Consider the following 18,200-nt stretch of genomic DNA (forward strand, 5'->3'; position numbering starts at 1 on the left):
TGTTCCGATTTTCCCACAGTCGATATTTCACTACCATACATTGTTGCACTCCAAAGGTATATTCCCAGAAATGTACATTAATTTACACCAAACAGTTTGAAAGTATAGTTTCTCACTATCACTCACGACGTAAAAGTAAAGATCGTTATTCTGATTAACTACTGGAAAAACACACATGGATATAAATGTCAACTCAACGAATAATTGCAGTTAACAGCTGCCTCAGATCTCCTAAACTAAGTTATAGTTCGTACACTTGCTTGAAAGCAATCACTGAAAACACAATAAAATAAGCTAAGGCCATTCAAAAGCTGTAGCACTGTTACGTAGCTCGTGCTCATAAAATTATTTCAAGTTCTGTAGAAGATGCAACTGTATAGCTCTCACTGGAAGGATTATTGCAATGAAAAGTTCAAGTATTTGACAAAACAGGCTGCTGGGCCTTTTTGGCTTCGAGTTGTCCCAACGCAACATACTATGCGTACGACGAATATTGTATGATAAGCATTAGGAGCCGGCAGAAAGATTAACCTTAATCTTCCTCAGTAGCACATTGTTATCCAGCTATGGGTATTTTTGTAACATAAATTCTTGTCGAAGACGTGGAATACTCAGATCGTACATCTATTTCTACACTTCTCTTCCATTTTTTTCTTCTAAAGGGAATTTAACTCATCTGACAACAACTACTACATCTAAGCTTGAACTTACCATACAGATTAACTATTTGAGTATCTGGCATTAGCTGGGTGTGTATTTATCGAAATCTTATATTGCTTAATCCTCTCCTTCCACCTCTCTCTGTTCATCTCCTCCTCCCTCCTCGCACCACCAATACCAACAACCTCCAACTTCCGTCCATCTCCTCCTGGCCCTCTCTCTGTTCATCTGCTCCTTCCCCATCTCTTGACCATCTGCTCCTTCCCACTTTCTCTGCCAATTTGCTCCTCCCCCCGCCCCCCCCCCTCTGTCCATCTCCAACCCTCTATGTCCTCCTCACTGCCTGTAAGAACATCTCCTGCATCCCATCTTATTGTCTGTCTTCTGCTCCCCCTTCTCTCTGTCCATCTGCTCTCTGTCCATAACTCCTCTCTCGCTGTCCTTCTCTTCTCCTTCATTCTCCTCTTCCCATTTTCTCTCCATTTGATACTCCCTCTCTATCTATTTTCTCCTCCCCCTCTCTCTGTCCATTTGTTATCTCTCCTTTCTCTGTCCACCTCCTCCTCTTCCCACTCTGTGTCATTCTCATCCTCTTCCCTTTCTCTGTCCATTTCCTAATTCTCCTTCTCTGTCCATCTTCTAAACTCACCAGCCCTCTCTGATGATTTCCTCCTCTGTCTCTCTCTGCCCATCTCCTCTTCTTTCTTTTGTCTATGCATCCTCTTCTCCACTTCCTGACAATGTCATCCTCTTTCACTTCTCTGTCCATTTCCTCCCCCTCCCCTTTCTCTATCTATTCAAACCACTCTCTCTGTTTATTTCCTCCTCCTCCACTCTCTCTGTACATATCCTCCTCCCACTCTCTCACTCCATTTCCTCCTCCAACTTCTCTTTATTCATCTCATCCTCTTTTCTTTCTCATTTCATCTTGTCCTCTAAACTCTCTTCCCTTCTCTGTCCATTTCCTTTTACCCCTCTATCTGTACATCTACTCCTGACCCCCTCTCTTTGTCCATCGCAAACCCTCTCACTATCCATATCCTCCTCCCTTCTCTCTCTGCATTTCATCCTCCCTCTCTCCTTGTCCAGTTCCTCCTCCCACCTCTCTTTATTCACCTCCTCCTCTTTCCTTTTTCTGTGCTTCTCCACCTCAACACTCTTTATGTCAGTCTCATCCTCTTCCTTTTCTCTGTCCATTTTCTCCTTCTCCTCTCTCTTTGTCTATCTCCTCCATCATATCTGTCCACTTTCACTTTCTCCCTGTTATTTTCCATTCCTACCACCCTCCTGTCTCTGTCCACATCCTCCTATTTCCTTGCTCTATTCATCTCTTTTTCTTCACATACTGTGTCAATCTCATCCTCTTCTCTGCCCAGTTCCTCCTCCCCTCTCCTGTTCACCACTTCATCCCTCTCTTCCTATTTCCCTCTTCTTGCACGCTCTCTCTCTCTGTCCATATCATCTTTCTTTTATCTCTCCATTTTCTCCTTCCTCTCTGTCTGTCCTCCCCCCTTCTATCTCTAAGTCATCATCCCCCACCCCAATAGAAGGTTGCTGTTTTTTACCTCTCACAGTATTTCTTAATATGTGTCCCAAGTTTGGCTGAAACCGCTCGAGAGGTTTAGGAAAATGTTTTTAACCTACTTTGCCCACATATGCACATTTCACATATGTTTAACATACTTTGCACATAGTTGTACACTTATTTCACCTGTATCTCTTGCGAATTTCGCTCTGCTGTTAAGTTTTCACGCAGCTCAATTTTTATGATATCATTTCCCCTGAACTATGAGTCGTACAATGATTCACTCTTGTAGGTACAAGCAGTGGTATATGTGAATGCAGTCTGCAAAGTGTGTCGCGAATAGTGTAAGTAGCAAGAAGTAATAAACTGAAACTTCATGCAAGGTTTGGCAGTTTTTCATGTATCTTAGTGTTAATTACACCATATGTCCTGAACTATGTGTTGTGCAATGCCTTATTTTTTAAAATGTGTTTCATAGTATATGTGAATACTTTTTGCAAAATGTATTGAAAATTGTGCCTCAAGCGGCAGTTTTACTGCATACACCGCGAAAATGTAGTAAAAGATAAATATTTTTCCTTTCCTCATTATGTGGGGACGTTTAAAACTCTCGTAACGGTTTAAAGTTTTCTAATGTTGGTTACAAGCGGCTAAGTTTTCTCATTCTCAAATACTAGATGAATATAGTCTGGCTATTTTCGCAAATTTAGCTACGTATTTTTTTTCGCTCCTATCCTCCACCCTTTTAGGACGTAAGTGCTTTTTACTCCCATAGTTGTTCTTTTCAGATGGTAAGTAATATGTGTACCAAGAATGGTTGGAACTGATCCAATGCTTTATAGGTGGATGTGTTACATACATACACTTTAATTATACGCTGACGGAAAAAATCATAACACCAGAAAATAATTAATGTGGAGTAACGAAAGTTAGAGAATACATTTGTCTAGCTAACATATTTAACGGATTAACATGACAAGATCACAGGTTATTGTAAGCGCGAAATAAGCGACTGTAAATGTGAAAAGCTGATACATTAATAACACTAGTTAACAGCTATTTTGCACCTGGGATGTGATATATCAACTAGTATGTATTTTGGTGTGTAGAATCCTAATATACCTTTCAAAATGTTCTAGCACGTACTATTTTTGAGTTTTTAAAGGTTTTTTTTTTATTTTTCGTATTCAGTATTTCAGTTTTTGCTGTTCTTCTGTTTTGATGTTTAATTGTTTGTGTTGATTTGCAGAGGAGAGCTGGAAGATATACAAATCGTCAGTAAATGGTTGCATGATAATCCAGTGGTGTGAAAGAGATCCTCAGTGACTGTTTCCTATGAAAGATAGTGCAAACTTTTCGTGTTTAAAACTTACACTTAGAAAAATGGCAACTAGTAAATCTCGTTGCTGTCCAAGCCACCACGACAACTTTTGTTATATGTGTGGGAAATTCACTCCAAAAGCCCAAAGAAAACCAGTCACTGATTTAGTTAAGTAGGCATATAAATTATATTTTGATTGTCCTGTTGTTGGTCAAGATACAAATTTTGCACCTCATATTCCTTGCATAGCGTGTACTACAACCTTAAGCGAGTGACTGAAAGGAAAACGCCAAGCCATCCCATTCGCTGTTCTGACGGTGTTTTGTGGGCCTAATGACAATTATTCAGACTGTTACTTCTGTCTTACAAATATTTCGGGACATTCAAGCAAAACTAGACATAAAATACAGTATCCAAATGTATCTTCAGTGCATTTGCCTGTGCCCTATGATGAGGGGTTGCCTGTTCCCGTCTGTAACTTGAAAGCCACGGAACCTGACACCACGTCAAGTGAATCAGAAAGTACTGTCGTCAATATCATGACATTTTGCCTTAGCTCTTTAATCAAACGGAATTGAACGATTTGGTTCGCAATCTAAAACTTTCGAAACAGCAAGCTGAATTCTTGGGGTACAGACTACAACAACGGAACCTTCTAGCTGCAGGGAAAAATATTTCCTGTTTCAGACCAAGAGGTGCTTCCTTCGCTCAATATTTCGATATGGAGAATTCAATGTGTGTATGTAGAGATGTCAATGGTCTGATGATGCAGCTGGGTGTACAACATAATCCGCAGGAGTGGCGACTATTTATTGACTCCAGTAAAAGCAGCTTGAAAGCAGTACTACTGCATAATGGGAATGCATTTCCATCAGTACCTTTGGCTTACGCAGTAAACATGAAAGCTAGCTTTGCTGCTAGAGGCAATCAAATATAAGGATCAAGAATGGCAGCTTTGCTGTAATTTAAAAGTTGTTGCACTCCTTACAGGTTTACAGGTTGGATTCTCGAAATACTTCTGCTTTTTGTGGCTTTGGGACAGCCGTGACACTAAGAACCACTATACAGTCAAGGAATGGCCTATAAGAAAGTCATATGTTCCTGGAAACATAAATGTGAACTGTACCCCACTGGTTCAGCCCGATAAAATCATTTTGCCTCCCCTTGTAAGAGTTCTGGATAAAGAAGGTGAGGCCTTCAGTCACTTAAAAGAAAAGTTTCCCAAATTAAGTGAGACAAAGCTGAAAGAGGGTATATTTTTTGGACCACAATTGAGAAAATTGTTGAAAAATCCAAACTTTGATACAGATATCCAGTTAGCTGCTTGGTCTTCTTTTAAAGCAATTGTGAAGGGCTTTTTGGGTAACAGAAAAGACAAAAACTATGCTACCATTATGAATGATCTGTTGGACAACTATAAGAACATGGGGTGTAGAATGTCGCTTAAAATTAACTTTTTACATTCTCACCTTGATTTCTTCCCGGAAAATTTTGGAGCCGTAAGCGGTGAGCATGGTGAACGCTTTCACCAAGACATTCTTACCATGGAACACCGTTACCTAGGTCATTGGAAACCTTCGATGATGGGTGACTAATGCTGTAGTCTTGATAGGGAGAGTGATGAAACGGCAAACAAAAGGAGAGCTCCGTCGTCGCAATTTTTCAAAAACCAAAGACGATTAACGGTGAAAATATCTTCTGAACTAATTTGGACCTTTTATTGGCATCATGCCCATATATACATACAAAATTGTATTGATTTCAAACGTTCTGAATGTGTATTTTTGTTTGACTTAACTATGTCAATTTTCGCCATTACCATTTTTTATTCTGCTGTGTATCTATGAAATGTGACGTCTTAGAGAAAAACAGCTTTTACCAGTGTATTCAGCCCCCAAAATTAGGTAAATCCACCCATTTACAAACCAGATAAAGAAAAAAGTTTAAATTTGTTAGCTAGTGTAACCGTTGTAACAGCCAGAATGTTGAATGCAAGCATGGAACCGTGAATGCATTGTGTAGTACAGGCACCGGATGCTTTTGTGCCTGTTGCACTCGGTCGGTCAATACAGTATCGGTTAATGCTGGAGTAGTCGTCCATGGCGTCCCATATGTGCTCTATTGGAGACATGTCTGATGATAGAAGAGATTGTAGAGCATGTTGGGTTACGAGAGTGGTATGTGGACGAGTATTATCCTGTTGGTAAACACCCCGTGGAGTGCTGCTTATGAATGGCAGCACAACAGGTCTAATCACCAGACTGGCGTACAAATTTGCAGTCAGGGTGATTGGAAAAACTACGAGAGTGCTCCTGCTGTCGTAAGAAATCGCACCTCAGACCATAAGTCAAGATGTAGGTCTTGTGCGTCTAGCACGCAGACAGATTGGTTGCAGTCCCCCAACTGGCCTCTTTCTAACCAGCAGACGACCATCACTAGCCAAAGGCAGAAGTAGCTTTCAGCAGAAAACACAACAGAGCTTCGTCCTGCCACCTAATGAAGTCTCGCTTGACACCACTGAAACCAAATGGCGGTGGTTTGGGGTCAGTGGAATGCACGCGCAGGACGTCTGGCTCGGAGCTGTTCTTGAAGTAACTGATTTGTAACGCTTCGTTCTGTCACTGTGGTGCCTTCTGCTCCCCAAATTACTGCTGCAGATGCAGTGGGATACCCCAGAGCCATATACCGAACACGACGGTCTTAGCTCTCCGGTATCCCACGTGGCCGTCTGGAGCCCGGACTTCTTCCGACCGTACGTTCCCGTGCTCAACGCTGAGCAATCATGCCTGCCAAGTCTTTCTGCAGTATCGCAGAAGGAACATCCAGCTTCTCGTAGCCCTACTACACACCCTCGCTCAAATTCATTGGCATGCTAATAATGTCGTCTTTGTCAAGTTAAAGGCATTGTTGACTAACATCAACTCACCACGTCCGATATCAATTAACGCTCACGGCCGTTACAGCGTGTATTTAGAGAGAATATGATTTCATTATTTTCAGCATGGCAGCAACACCAGCAACCGTTACGAATAACAGATGTAGTGGCGGAGGACATACGGTGCCATATGTAGTTTTACTTATGATCGAAACAGGCTTATGTCTGTTGAAGTTATTTTATTTTATTGATCTTGACGCAGCCGCTGGGCTAGAAAGTATTTCATTTTTAAAAGCTTATGACTTCTGAAGAAGGCTATATTACTATAGCAGAAACCATGGTCAAGGGGCCAGCGCTGTGGTCGAGCGGTTCTAGGTGCTTCAGTCCGGAACCACGCGGCTGCTAGGGTCACAGATTCGAATCCTGCCTCGGGAATGGACGTGTGTGATGTTCTTAGGTTAGTTACGTTTAAGTAGTTCTAAGTTTAGGGAACTGATGATCTCAGATGTTAAGTCCCGTAGTGCTTAGATCCTTTTGAATAATTTTTGAACCATGGTCAAGGTTTGGAATAAACATAATTAGTACAAATGTGGGCTGTTTTTCATTCGAGAGAATATTATTTTCATCGTCACAGTGGGGCAACTAGCGCCACTCTTTTGCTACTGGTGGTAAATTCGATTAAACATCGTTTTTCAGATATAGAAGCTTGCGTACCAACTTCCGTTTATGTCGCACAACTCCTCCTTGGTGTTGCAGTTATTTCTCCGTCAGTGTACTTACTGGTACAGTGCTTCGGAGCCAAGAAAAAACGTGTATATGTGTGTTTCACGGGTGAGATAATTTTGTCAAGTATTGGAGTAGTGTTCATACATATTTTTCTTTTTTATCATGAATACATAGGTATCTTTCTTTCAAATAGCTTTCTTTCGCTTTTAACAATTTGTCCATTTTATTTGCACTGTTGAGCACCGCGGCTGTGGATAATGATATTTTACTATAAATATACAGCGACCAGTCAATTTTTTAATGCGTTTTATAAATGCCAATATGGATTTCGGGTTTGCACCCATCTTCAGCTGGCAAATACATGTATCTTCAGTTTCTACAGTGGTAAAATATCGACAGCAGTTTGGATGCTGCAGCTGGCCTGTGCAAAAGCAACGATTCCAATCATTTACTTCAATTTCGCGAGTTTAAAGTTACACACTATCAGTTGTTCATTTTGCTTACATTCTCCTCTCCTTGTTTTTTCTTGGCCTTTCTTCTTTATTGTAACAGCACAAACACTTTTTGCCACGTATTTTACACAGGCACACTGCGTTATCCGCCATGTTGTCGACTGACAGTTTTGTTTACATACAAGCAGTTTATCTATGGACAGAGTTATATTTTACGAAAGTTTTGAGGTTCTAGCTAAGCTCCTGTTTGCTGAACATTGACTTGGGTGATAGAAGTATTCTAAGTACGATGTGTACTAAGTGTTTTTTGTTTGTTTGTTACTTAGGCCAAACAGGTAGAAACTTCAACATACGTTTTCGAGAACACATGGATGCTCCTCGTTTAAAAACCTTAAATAAATCCACGTTTGCCCAACATGTAGCAGAAGAAGAACATCAAGTAACAGACACATCCCATAACCTACAAGTTCTCCACCTTACCAACAAAGGAAAAAGAATGAACCTCCTAGAAGAAATTGAAATTTATTCACATTAACATGCATCCCCTTCTGACATACTTAATGACCAAACCGAGTTACCAAACCGAATATTTCTGAAAAACTTCCACACTCTACTTATGAAACCACTTACTAAGCACAATCAAGAAATAACATAATCTAATATAAACCCAACAAATGTATGTAATAATATACAACATAAAAATCTTAATTCTATCTTTGTTATTTGTAAATGTGTGAATTACTGCTTTGTATAAATGTGTTATGTTAGTTTATTATCTTCAATACGGCCTAAGTAACAAACAAACAAAAAAACTTAGTATACATCGTACTTAGAATACTTCTATCACCCAAGTCAATGTTTAGCAAACAGTAGCTTAGCTAGAACCTCAAAACTTTCGTAAAATATAACCTTGTCCATAGATAAACTGCTTGTATGTAAACAAAACTGTCAGTCGACAACATTGCGGATATCGCAGTGCGCCTGTGTAAAATACGTGACAAAAAGTGTTCGTGCTGTTACAAAAAAAGAAGAAAGGCCAAAAAAAACAAGGAGAGGAGAATGTAAGTAAAATGAACAACTGATAATGCGTAACTTTAAACTCGCGAAATTGAAGTAAATGATTGGAATCGTTGCTTTTGCACAGGCCAGCTGCAGCATCCAAACTGCTGTCGATATTTTACCACTGTATAAACTGAAGATACATGTAATTTACCAGCTGAAGATGGGTGCAAACCCGAAATGCATATTGACATAAATAAAACGCATTAAAAATTTGACTGGTCGCTGTATTCTTATAGTAAAATATCTTTCGCTTTTATTTCCTTTGGGGGCACTTTTACATATTTACAAATTAAACTCTTGCCAGGGCAAAGCCAATCATCTTTACTGTCACATGTATTTGTCGCCTCTGAGATAATCTGTGCAGTAGGTACAATAACAGCTGTTCCCGTGAACTCTGCTAATTTATTCCTGCAATTATTCGTAATGAAGCTGGGTAGGTATTCCCTGGGCTGTCATTAGTTACAGACCGCCTACATAACCACTCTTCGTTTAATGTGAGACGCAATTTACTTGAGAGAAAGATAATTACGTCATAGAGACGGAAGATCTGAAACCTAGCAGCATTAGATAATACCCTGTGGTCTTCCAGACTTCTGCAGCGAGCAGCCTTAGAGGGCTACCAGGGGAGCGGCTCCCAAAAGGCCCGGGAGATTTAGAGTGCGTTTGGCACGGAACCTGGTGGCAGCCATGGCCAACGGACCGTGTCCCCCAGAGCGGGGCGGTGCGAGCGCGGAGCAACAAGTCGTGCGGGACGGCGGGTCACGAGCGCGCCGCGGCGGACAGATTAACGTGGAGCTCTCGACAGGCAGGTCCAGGTCCAGGTCCAGCTGCTGCTGGAGGTGGCCGACTAGCCTTCACGGCGCCCAGCCACGGACGCCTGGACCTGTTCAGACGCAGGCCGTTACAGCGAACGATGTTCTTCATTTACAAACTAATTATTCAGTTACGCTAGCAGTCGCTGTCCGAGAGGCGTAAGGTGGTACTGACAGGGACCCTCGGCTGTTGCTGTCTGGTAGATGTAATATCTTTCAGCTTAGGAAATTGCACTGTCAGTGAATACAAAGCATCCATAGTTAATTACGTTACAACAGATTCCTCGCAAGACGTATTTCAATTCGTTAAATGACTTTTGATGCCGCGGTAGCCTCTATTATGGCATCGATATCTCACAAGATGCACGACGTATGCTCACCGGTGAAAATACCAGTCACATCCGTTAAGGAGCACCCTGGCTGCTCTGGAGCGATGTCGATATTCTAAAACTGCCACCCGGCCGCTGTTGACGTAAAGCGTGGCAGCGACGCGCTGTGTGTTTGTGCGCCAGCTGGTTATGTGAAATCAGGGCAGTAGTTAAGACGATTTGGAAACGTGTTAGTAAGATAGAATGGACTTACCGTGTTTCGACCTGCCCGTCACCATAGCTTGAATGAAGTTACCCGATTTCATGGTCCCAAAAAGTTGGTGTATCGTTTATTTGTGTACCATTTACAGCTACGCATCACAGCGTAATAAAAACGATGGTAAAAAATGTCCAAAACGACAGAAACGGGGGACAAGTGTTGTTCATTGAAATCTATTTCAAATGCGATATGAATTTCTGCAGTCTGTATATGATCGTGCATCTAAACCAGGCTCCAGTCGAACATTGCAAAGGGGAGGACAAGTAAGTGGTGTTTGAAGTTGAGCATCTCGCAAAAGGCCATTTCTCACAGGCGTTAACCTGCGTATCATCTGTGGTCTCAAGCATAAGCTGCACGAAGGCAATCAACTCTGCTCTATGGAATAAGAAGATAAGCACAACGGAGAAGAGAATGTATATGATTATATAGCCCAGAGTGTAGTTTTGTACGGAGCGGAAGTCTCTCACATTAGCAACAATAGTAAGAATAAACTGTTTGCCATTGATAACGGATTACTTGCGACGAGCATGAAATCTATTTGCAGCGTCAGCTGAATAACGGAATGACGACAGTGAAAATATGTGCCGGACCAGGTCTCGAACCCAGATTTAATGCTTATTATGAGCGGTCAGACCATATGTTGTGAACCTTGTTCTACAATTTGCACTCGCACATTCGTTATATATATTCACGTATTCATTGTCGTCACTCCATTATACAGCTGATGGTTCGCAACATTCGCAACAGCGAATATATTTCGTGTGTTTCGTTAAGTCACAGTGACTGTTCCTTCGGACATGCAGGCATATCCGAAGGAACATTGCATCGTACTTGTCAACAACACAGACACTGCAGTATCGTACCTATCCGCCGACACCAAGCAACCGACTTTCAATTAAAACGCCTTCCCTTTACGGGAATATACGTAATTAATGTATGAGTGCGGGTTGTAGAGACACGATTGGTGTTTGGGTTTGGCCGTAAGTCGTGCTGGGATAGCCTAATGGTAAAGCGATCGTTCGCGATAAGCGGGAAATCCGGGTTAGAGTCCCGATGTGGCATAATTTTTCATTGTCGTCATTCTGTTTCACAGCTGATTGTTGTACATATCCGCAACTGCGGATATTTTTAATGTATAAAAACGGCGTGATCCGACAAATGAAGAAAATGTTTAGGTATATCTGTGAAGCATTCTTAAAAAACAAATGCATGTGTATTCCTAAGGGACCAAACGGCTTAGGTCATCGGTCCCTAGACACACTGCTTAAATTAACTTATTCTAAGAACAACACACACACCCATTCCCGAGGGAGGACTCGAACCTCCGGCGGGAGGGTAATCAAAAACAGCTACCGTGCTTTGGACATGTGAATACGGTGAATGAAGTCAGAACAGCAAATAGGATGCTACGATGGATACCTTCCCAGAGAAAGTAAAGAGGTCACACACGACTCAGCTGGCAAGATAATGTGCAAGAGATAATGGAAGCAAGAAATATGAACATTGAGAACAGTCAGAACACAAGAAGAAGGCGACTGGTGGTGGAAAAGTGGCGACAGCCATAAACAATCCCCAACGGCAGGATCTTTTCATGACATTTGAATCCACAACTTTCTCCTCCGAACGCGAAAATATTTTGTTGGCGGCCACCTACGTAGGAATATATGATCATCATAATAAGACAAATCAAAGCTCGTACCGATTGATGTAAGTGCTCGTTTTTAAGTGCTCGTTTTTCCTGCGAGGTTTTGGAGATTGGACTGCTAGAGACATGAAAGTGTTCAATGAACCCTCTGGCAAGGGCTTCATTGTGAAATTGTGAATTGCAGAATAATCAAGAAGATGTAGATGTTCTTGTAAATCAAAAAGATGATGGTCTGAATGGGCCAGACAATCCAGAAACTGGACAGTAACGGACTGGATGGAAACGGTATTATCATGCGAGTTGCGATTTTGCCTGTATTCGAATAATGTAATGTGTCAATTGTATCAACGATCCAATGAGAGGTTAACTCGCAGCGTGTGAAAGGTGTTTTTCAGGTTGCAGGGGCTATATGATGTTTTGGGGGTATTTTTCGTTCCATGAATTTTGCCCTCTTATTAAATTTTTCTGTCAATATGAACCAGGATAGTTTCTTCAACACTTTCAGTCGCTCTTTCTTCAACATCTCCAGATGTGCATCTGATTGCACTTTAATATATTCCTGAACAAAGAAAATCAAGTTTAAAATTGTGGAATTAGGACATGGACTAATTGATTAGAAGGTAGCAGAAACAAGTGAGGAGATTGACAGGTGAAAAGAATAAATTCTATGTTTAATTTGTGAACATGTATTCATAAAATTGTGTAATTTGAAAACAGTGGAGGAGGCATTGTTGTAATGGTCTAGCATTTGTACTCCTTGTCCTCATTTGTCAACAGAGAGTGCTACAGCTGTGAACAATAGTACCACAAAACACAAGTGTATTGCTTTATTATGTGGAGGGAACTATATTAGCAAGTAAAGAAATAATGTTTAATAGTGAAATATTGCTTTTGCATATCGGCGTCTCTCATTTATTTTAAAAATATACAGGCTATAACACTTTACATGTAAACTTTAATGCATAAAGTAACACAACACATAACAGTGACAACAAAGGAACTAATCTCACCTTGGTACACATTCCATATAACCCTGTTTGAAGTTTGTAGGCGTCCCCACAAAATGTTTGGCCAATAAATAGTGGTAACAGTTGAGAAAGCCCCAAGAAAAATCACAACCACATAGGGACATTACATACCCTCAGGCATTGTTCCCACAGCACAAGCATGATTCACATACCACTAATTTTGTGTTGTAAATCATATTGTAACAATAAACACGTATGTATTATGAAGGTTTCTTCCTGAAATCTACTTTGTTGCCTCATCTTCCCTACTCATACCTGTAATCACGAATAGCTTTCCTTTCACGTGGTTCTAGCCAAATTTATAACTGCTAGGGATCAGGCTTTTATTAGGTTCGAACTGATCAAGAGTGTAGACGTAATTACTAATTTTCGTCCACTGATTACAACCCCAACATCAAAACATACCTCGTTTATATATATATATATATATATATATATATATATATATATATATATATATATATATATATATATAATGATTCAGCAGTTTAACTGAATTTAGGAGGCCGAAAATTCGAGCAAATCATATAGCTCGCACAATATAATTTGCTACTGTTTTTGTAGTTCGTTGCAAGTGACACATAAATTACAGAAACTTTTTGGTAAACTCTTATTTTTAACCCATTCACGTATTTTACCTTCTTGACTATTCTAGGATCTTTCCAAAGTAATTTGTAATGTTTCAGAAATTCCTCCGCAATTTTTTTAAGTATTTAGTCCAGATATTTCATGATGTTTAATGATGCTTGCAGTCAGGACAGTTGAGTTGAACTGCTCTACCGAATGCAAACAGAAATTTGTAGCTATGTATAGAATTGTGAATTATAATGTAGTGTGACGAGTCGAACATAGTTGATATTAAAATCATGGGAAAACTATAAGAGCAAAAACAATAAATTGTGTAGTTACAATTAAATATCTTAAAAACTGTCAGCTGATGGGAAACTCTTTGATAAATCTAATTTTTTTAGGAATGTTCAGATCATGTTAAGTCAAATATTACAATGAAGCTTAAACTTAAACAAGCAGAAATATATTTAGAAGAAAACTGAAAATTGATATGTTGACATACCAAGTGAAGAGGCAGAAGATGGACAGTCATGTTATATTTGTAGTCATCCCAAATGAAACAATTAAATTATAAGTACCTCACCATGAGAAAATTTGTTAGAGGGCAAAGAGAATGAGCAAGTCTTTACCAAGGCTACAATACCGTATCCAGTTCTACAGAATTGCGTAGCGGATCTCAAAAACCGAGATTTAATCATCTCAAATGACTAGTTAAACGTGATTACAGTCAATTAAGAGAAGCGTGTAATTTTCAAAACTTGAAGGTGGAGCATGTACAATAGTTTAAATGAAATATATTACGAAATAGAATGACTAACTCTGATTATGTGAAAAAAAACAAGAAATAAGTATGAAGTCAGAAATTTCTTTTTCTCAGATGCATTACGCAATTCTGTAGAATGGCAGCCATTATTCTAGCCTTGACAAAGACTTGCGCATCCTTTGTGCCCTCTAACAAATTTTCTGATGGAACTATTAGTATGATTTGTTTGTTTCATTTGGAATGACTACAAATATAACATAACTCTCCATCTTCTTGATACGTTGACACATACATTTTTAGTTTTCTTCTAGAAGCATTTCTTTTTACTTTTAGTTTGAGCTTCATAGCAATATTTAACTGAATCTGAGCTGAACGTTGTGCGTATTTATCTACGTGTCGTGAGTTTGGAGGCAATGAAATGATTATGTTTAGGGAACATAGAAATATTCGGGAAGTGCTTTATTGTTGATAATTTGAAAACCGCAGTTCCGTCTTACACTTATCCCGTAACAACGGGATACATGATTTACGTTTGATGTAATACGTTCAAGAAAGCAGTTCAATTGCATCAGTGTTCATTATTTTTCATTGACAGGTCCAAGTAACATTTGATTAATTCGATAACTGAAAATTAGTCTGGAAGGTGAGACAACTATTACTTGAGTGCCACAACCTTTCCACTGCTATTCCTTTAAGGCTAATACTTGTTGTCACACCACGTCAGAAAAAAGGAGTTCCAACTGCAAGGAGCACTCTGTATTTTGGTAACAACGATATTATTCGGAATTTTGTACAGAGACGGCGCTCCAACTGCCACACGTATTGTCCAAATGTCTTATTATGTACTTGGCAAGTTGTAGTTGTTTCGTTCGACAAAAATGATAACGTAAAAAGGTCAACACATCATCGTTCCAGACGAGCTACTCTTCACAGAAAAATTTGGTCTCTAACTACGAGTACAAATAAAAGAGCAAGAGCTCTTCAAATTGACGAAAAAATAATGAAATCTTTTGCGGAGCAAGTAGACTTTTCGGAGAACTTAGAGTTGCAGAGTGCTGATCCTAAACGTGAGTGCAGCGGGCCGTGGAGACGTGGCCAGGTGTGTTGTCGTGGTCAGTAGCAGAAGCAGCGGTCCCTGGGGCAGCGCGGCGGGTACACCAGGCACTGGTCCATACAGTACTCGTCGGCGCCCTCTCGGCCTTCCAGTTCGCCGATAGCGTCGCACGTGCGCCTGCGAAGCACGCACAACATTACTAGCAGCTCTCAGCTCACCTCTTAGGGTTAAACGTAGTATAAACTAAGAGTCCACTGACGACGAGTTCTGTTGTCTCAGGATGTGACGTCCCGTCGAAAGTGAAGTCAATGCGTACAGCACTTTTGAGCATGAATTTCAGTAATTGCAGCAGCTCTTCTCTGCAGCCTCCACGATGGAATCTCTACGTGTAAGATGGCGAATTGTCCTCAGATTTGAAGAAGAATGCAGTAAGTTCAATTCCAAAGAACATCAGTGCTGACAGCTGTGAATACTTTTGGACTGCTAGTTCAATAGGTCGTAGTTGCAAAATACTTGGTACAAATTTTCATTAGTTTTTCAATCTGAAAATATGCATCATAGATGCCTGAGATTTGAAAAGGTATATTGAACCATATAGTTTCATTTTATTAAAGCACCTCTGCCCGGTTTTCAGGTAGAGTCCCCCGATTCCATCGATGCTGAGGTGCTATTACAGTACAGTTGGAGAGCGTCTGAAATGCTGTTCGGGTTAGGGGAATACCAGTTGGAGTGAGGCGTGAATGGGAATTTCGATCCAGGAGGAAGGCATGTTAGGATAGACGGTGCAGTTGTGGAAAGCCACGATGCCATGGTGTGGTAGTGATTAGCGCATCTGACTACTGAGCAAGTTGGCCTTGCTGCATATTTTCATTCGTAGCTTCAGTCTGCGTATATTTTGACAATGTCAGCCAGAATGCACCCTTTGAACTTCTCAGGTAACACTGGTAAAATATAGCGAGCAGAAGCTTATCTACGTCTTGTATAGAAATTAGGAAGTCTTGGCAGGGAAGCTGTAGTTGGAGTGATACATAGTTGTGGTTTATCAAAGATGTTGTTCGGCTTGTACATTGAGAAAGAAGAAAAAGAAAACCAAGGAGAGATTCTGAAATGCGATTAAAGTTTATTGAGAAGAAATAAAAGCTTTCAATAGCAATAATATTATTTCCGAAAAAGCGAAATTTCTCTAACGGCGAATATAAATGGGAGTGTTAAGAAGTCTTTTCTAAAGGTATTTTTTTGGGAGTGTACACTTTTACCGAACTTAAAGCTGGATGACTAATAGTTTAGACAAAAAATAAATAGAAGCTTTTGAAATTGGTTCTACAGAATAATCCTGAAGATTAGATGGGTGGATACAGTAATAGGGGGTACTCAACAGAGTCGGGAGGAAAAGAAACTTATTGCACGACTGGGCTAAATGAATGAATCTTTTTAAAAGGCGCGATCTGAGGTATCAAGGACTCATAAATCTGGTAAGTGATGGATGCGTGAGGTGAAAAATTTGTAGGGGGACACCAATGCTTGAAGCTAGTGAACAGTTTCGAATGGATGTACCTTGCAGCAATTATGCACGGATGAAGCATCACGTTCAGGATACACTAGCACAGAGCGACACATCAAAACAGTCTTCAGAGTGAAGACAACAACATTGTGTCAATTGTACAATTTCCGCTTTTGTTTTATTACACTTCTATTAACGGTTTCAATAGAAATGTTGTCTCTTCTTGCCTGTCTTCGTAGCTTACACACAAATCCTCCATAACGTCGTCCAGCTATTAGTAACACCAGTCCTTTCAGCCGCTGGCCGAAGACCGACCATTGAGGCTATCTGAAGATGCCATTACTATCCTAACCGATAATAGCGTTTCGAGACAGGACGATTGTTAATGATAAATAAAATTACCGTAATTCTGTTGACAACTGCAGTGTTCTGAAATCTACAAAATTGTTAGGGCTTTCGTGGCTACTTGTTGACAAAGTGCATATTAGCTTCTGTCTCGGGTTCTTCGGGCGACGTTAGTTTCATGATTCTTCTGACGTTTCGCCTGCACGAGTGGCTGGCATTGACAAAGCTTCACCCTCCATTGCTGGTGGTGGAGTGGAGTCGAGCACGCGGCCACAGAATATACGCGTATTTACCTGGCACTACAGCGTCCAAGGGATTTTCCGTGGGCATTTCCGGTGCAGTTCTCCCCTTGCTACCTGCACGGTCGTTCGCTGCGGTACTGTTCACCTTGAGGTTTTCTTCTTTCTTGTTGAAGCTATTCTCATGTTTTTGTGTATTCCTCGAGGTTCTCTGAACAAGCGGGTGTGATAGCTCTTCTGTGTAGCAAGATCTTCCCTGTCGGTGGATTTTACTATGTGTCGGTCTCATAAAGCTCGTGCTCCGCGAAGGCCGATTCTCCACCTGCTCCAACCTGCAATGCCGCTTATGTTCAGTGACCCTGGTGTTGATTGATCGTCCAGTCATTTCAACATAGACTTTTCCGCATTACATGGTATGCGGTTCTCGTTTGCCGATCTGAGACACTCTTTCATCTTCCTTGTCGGTTTATAAATGGGAGTGTATGGCAGAAAAGCCGTACCCTACATTTCTTTTTCCGATGTGTCACTTCGCTAAGCGTTTGATTCTGCAACACTTCGTATGTAAGTGGTGGAGTACCCATTTTTCCTCAGAACGCTTTCCAGATGTTGCATCTAGCGTCTGAGGTGCTGCGGCTCAAATGTTCGTTGCCCGCGTTACGAGCGTATTAATCATGCCTCTTTTCTGGCACAGTGGTGATTTTACATTTTGTGTAGGTATCATTCCGTGTGTATCAGTTTCCGATGCACGCTGTGTCCCAGGTTTTAACTAACCCTCGTGACCAAAACATCTAGGAGGGGTTGCTGCTGGTCTTTTCTACCTCCATTGTAAAGTTTATGTGGGCATCGAAGCTGTTCAGGTGTCGCAGGAAGTCACCGAACTGCCCCTCTCCAAGCCTCCATTCAATGAAGGTACTGACGACCAAGTGGAAGGAGTCACGATGTGTAGCAGGACGAATATGTGAGCCGCAGCATCTCAGACGAGAGATGCAATGAGGAGCAATGAGTATTTCACCAGTTACGTAAAAAGTGTCACA

The 18,200-nt window shown here is 40.8% G+C and overlaps 1 protein-coding gene across 2 annotated transcripts in view; it reads right to left on the reverse strand.

Moving 5' to 3' along the window:
* Window positions 1-12,549: 12,549 nt before the first annotated feature.
* Window positions 12,550-18,200, reverse strand: part of LOC126259328 (uncharacterized) — a 415,173-nt gene continuing 409,522 nt past the window's right edge. For both annotated transcript variants that reach the window (XM_049956025.1, XM_049956034.1), the window contains one exon: window positions 12,550-15,258. In XM_049956025.1, the coding sequence (XP_049811982.1) occupies window positions 15,141-15,258 (118 nt within the window). In that variant the 3' untranslated portion in view covers window positions 12,550-15,140. The remainder of the gene's footprint in view (window positions 15,259-18,200) is intronic.

Source organism: Schistocerca nitens, chromosome 1, assembly GCF_023898315.1.
Source record: "Schistocerca nitens isolate TAMUIC-IGC-003100 chromosome 1, iqSchNite1.1, whole genome shotgun sequence".
NCBI lineage: Eukaryota > Metazoa > Arthropoda > Insecta > Orthoptera > Acrididae > Schistocerca > Schistocerca nitens.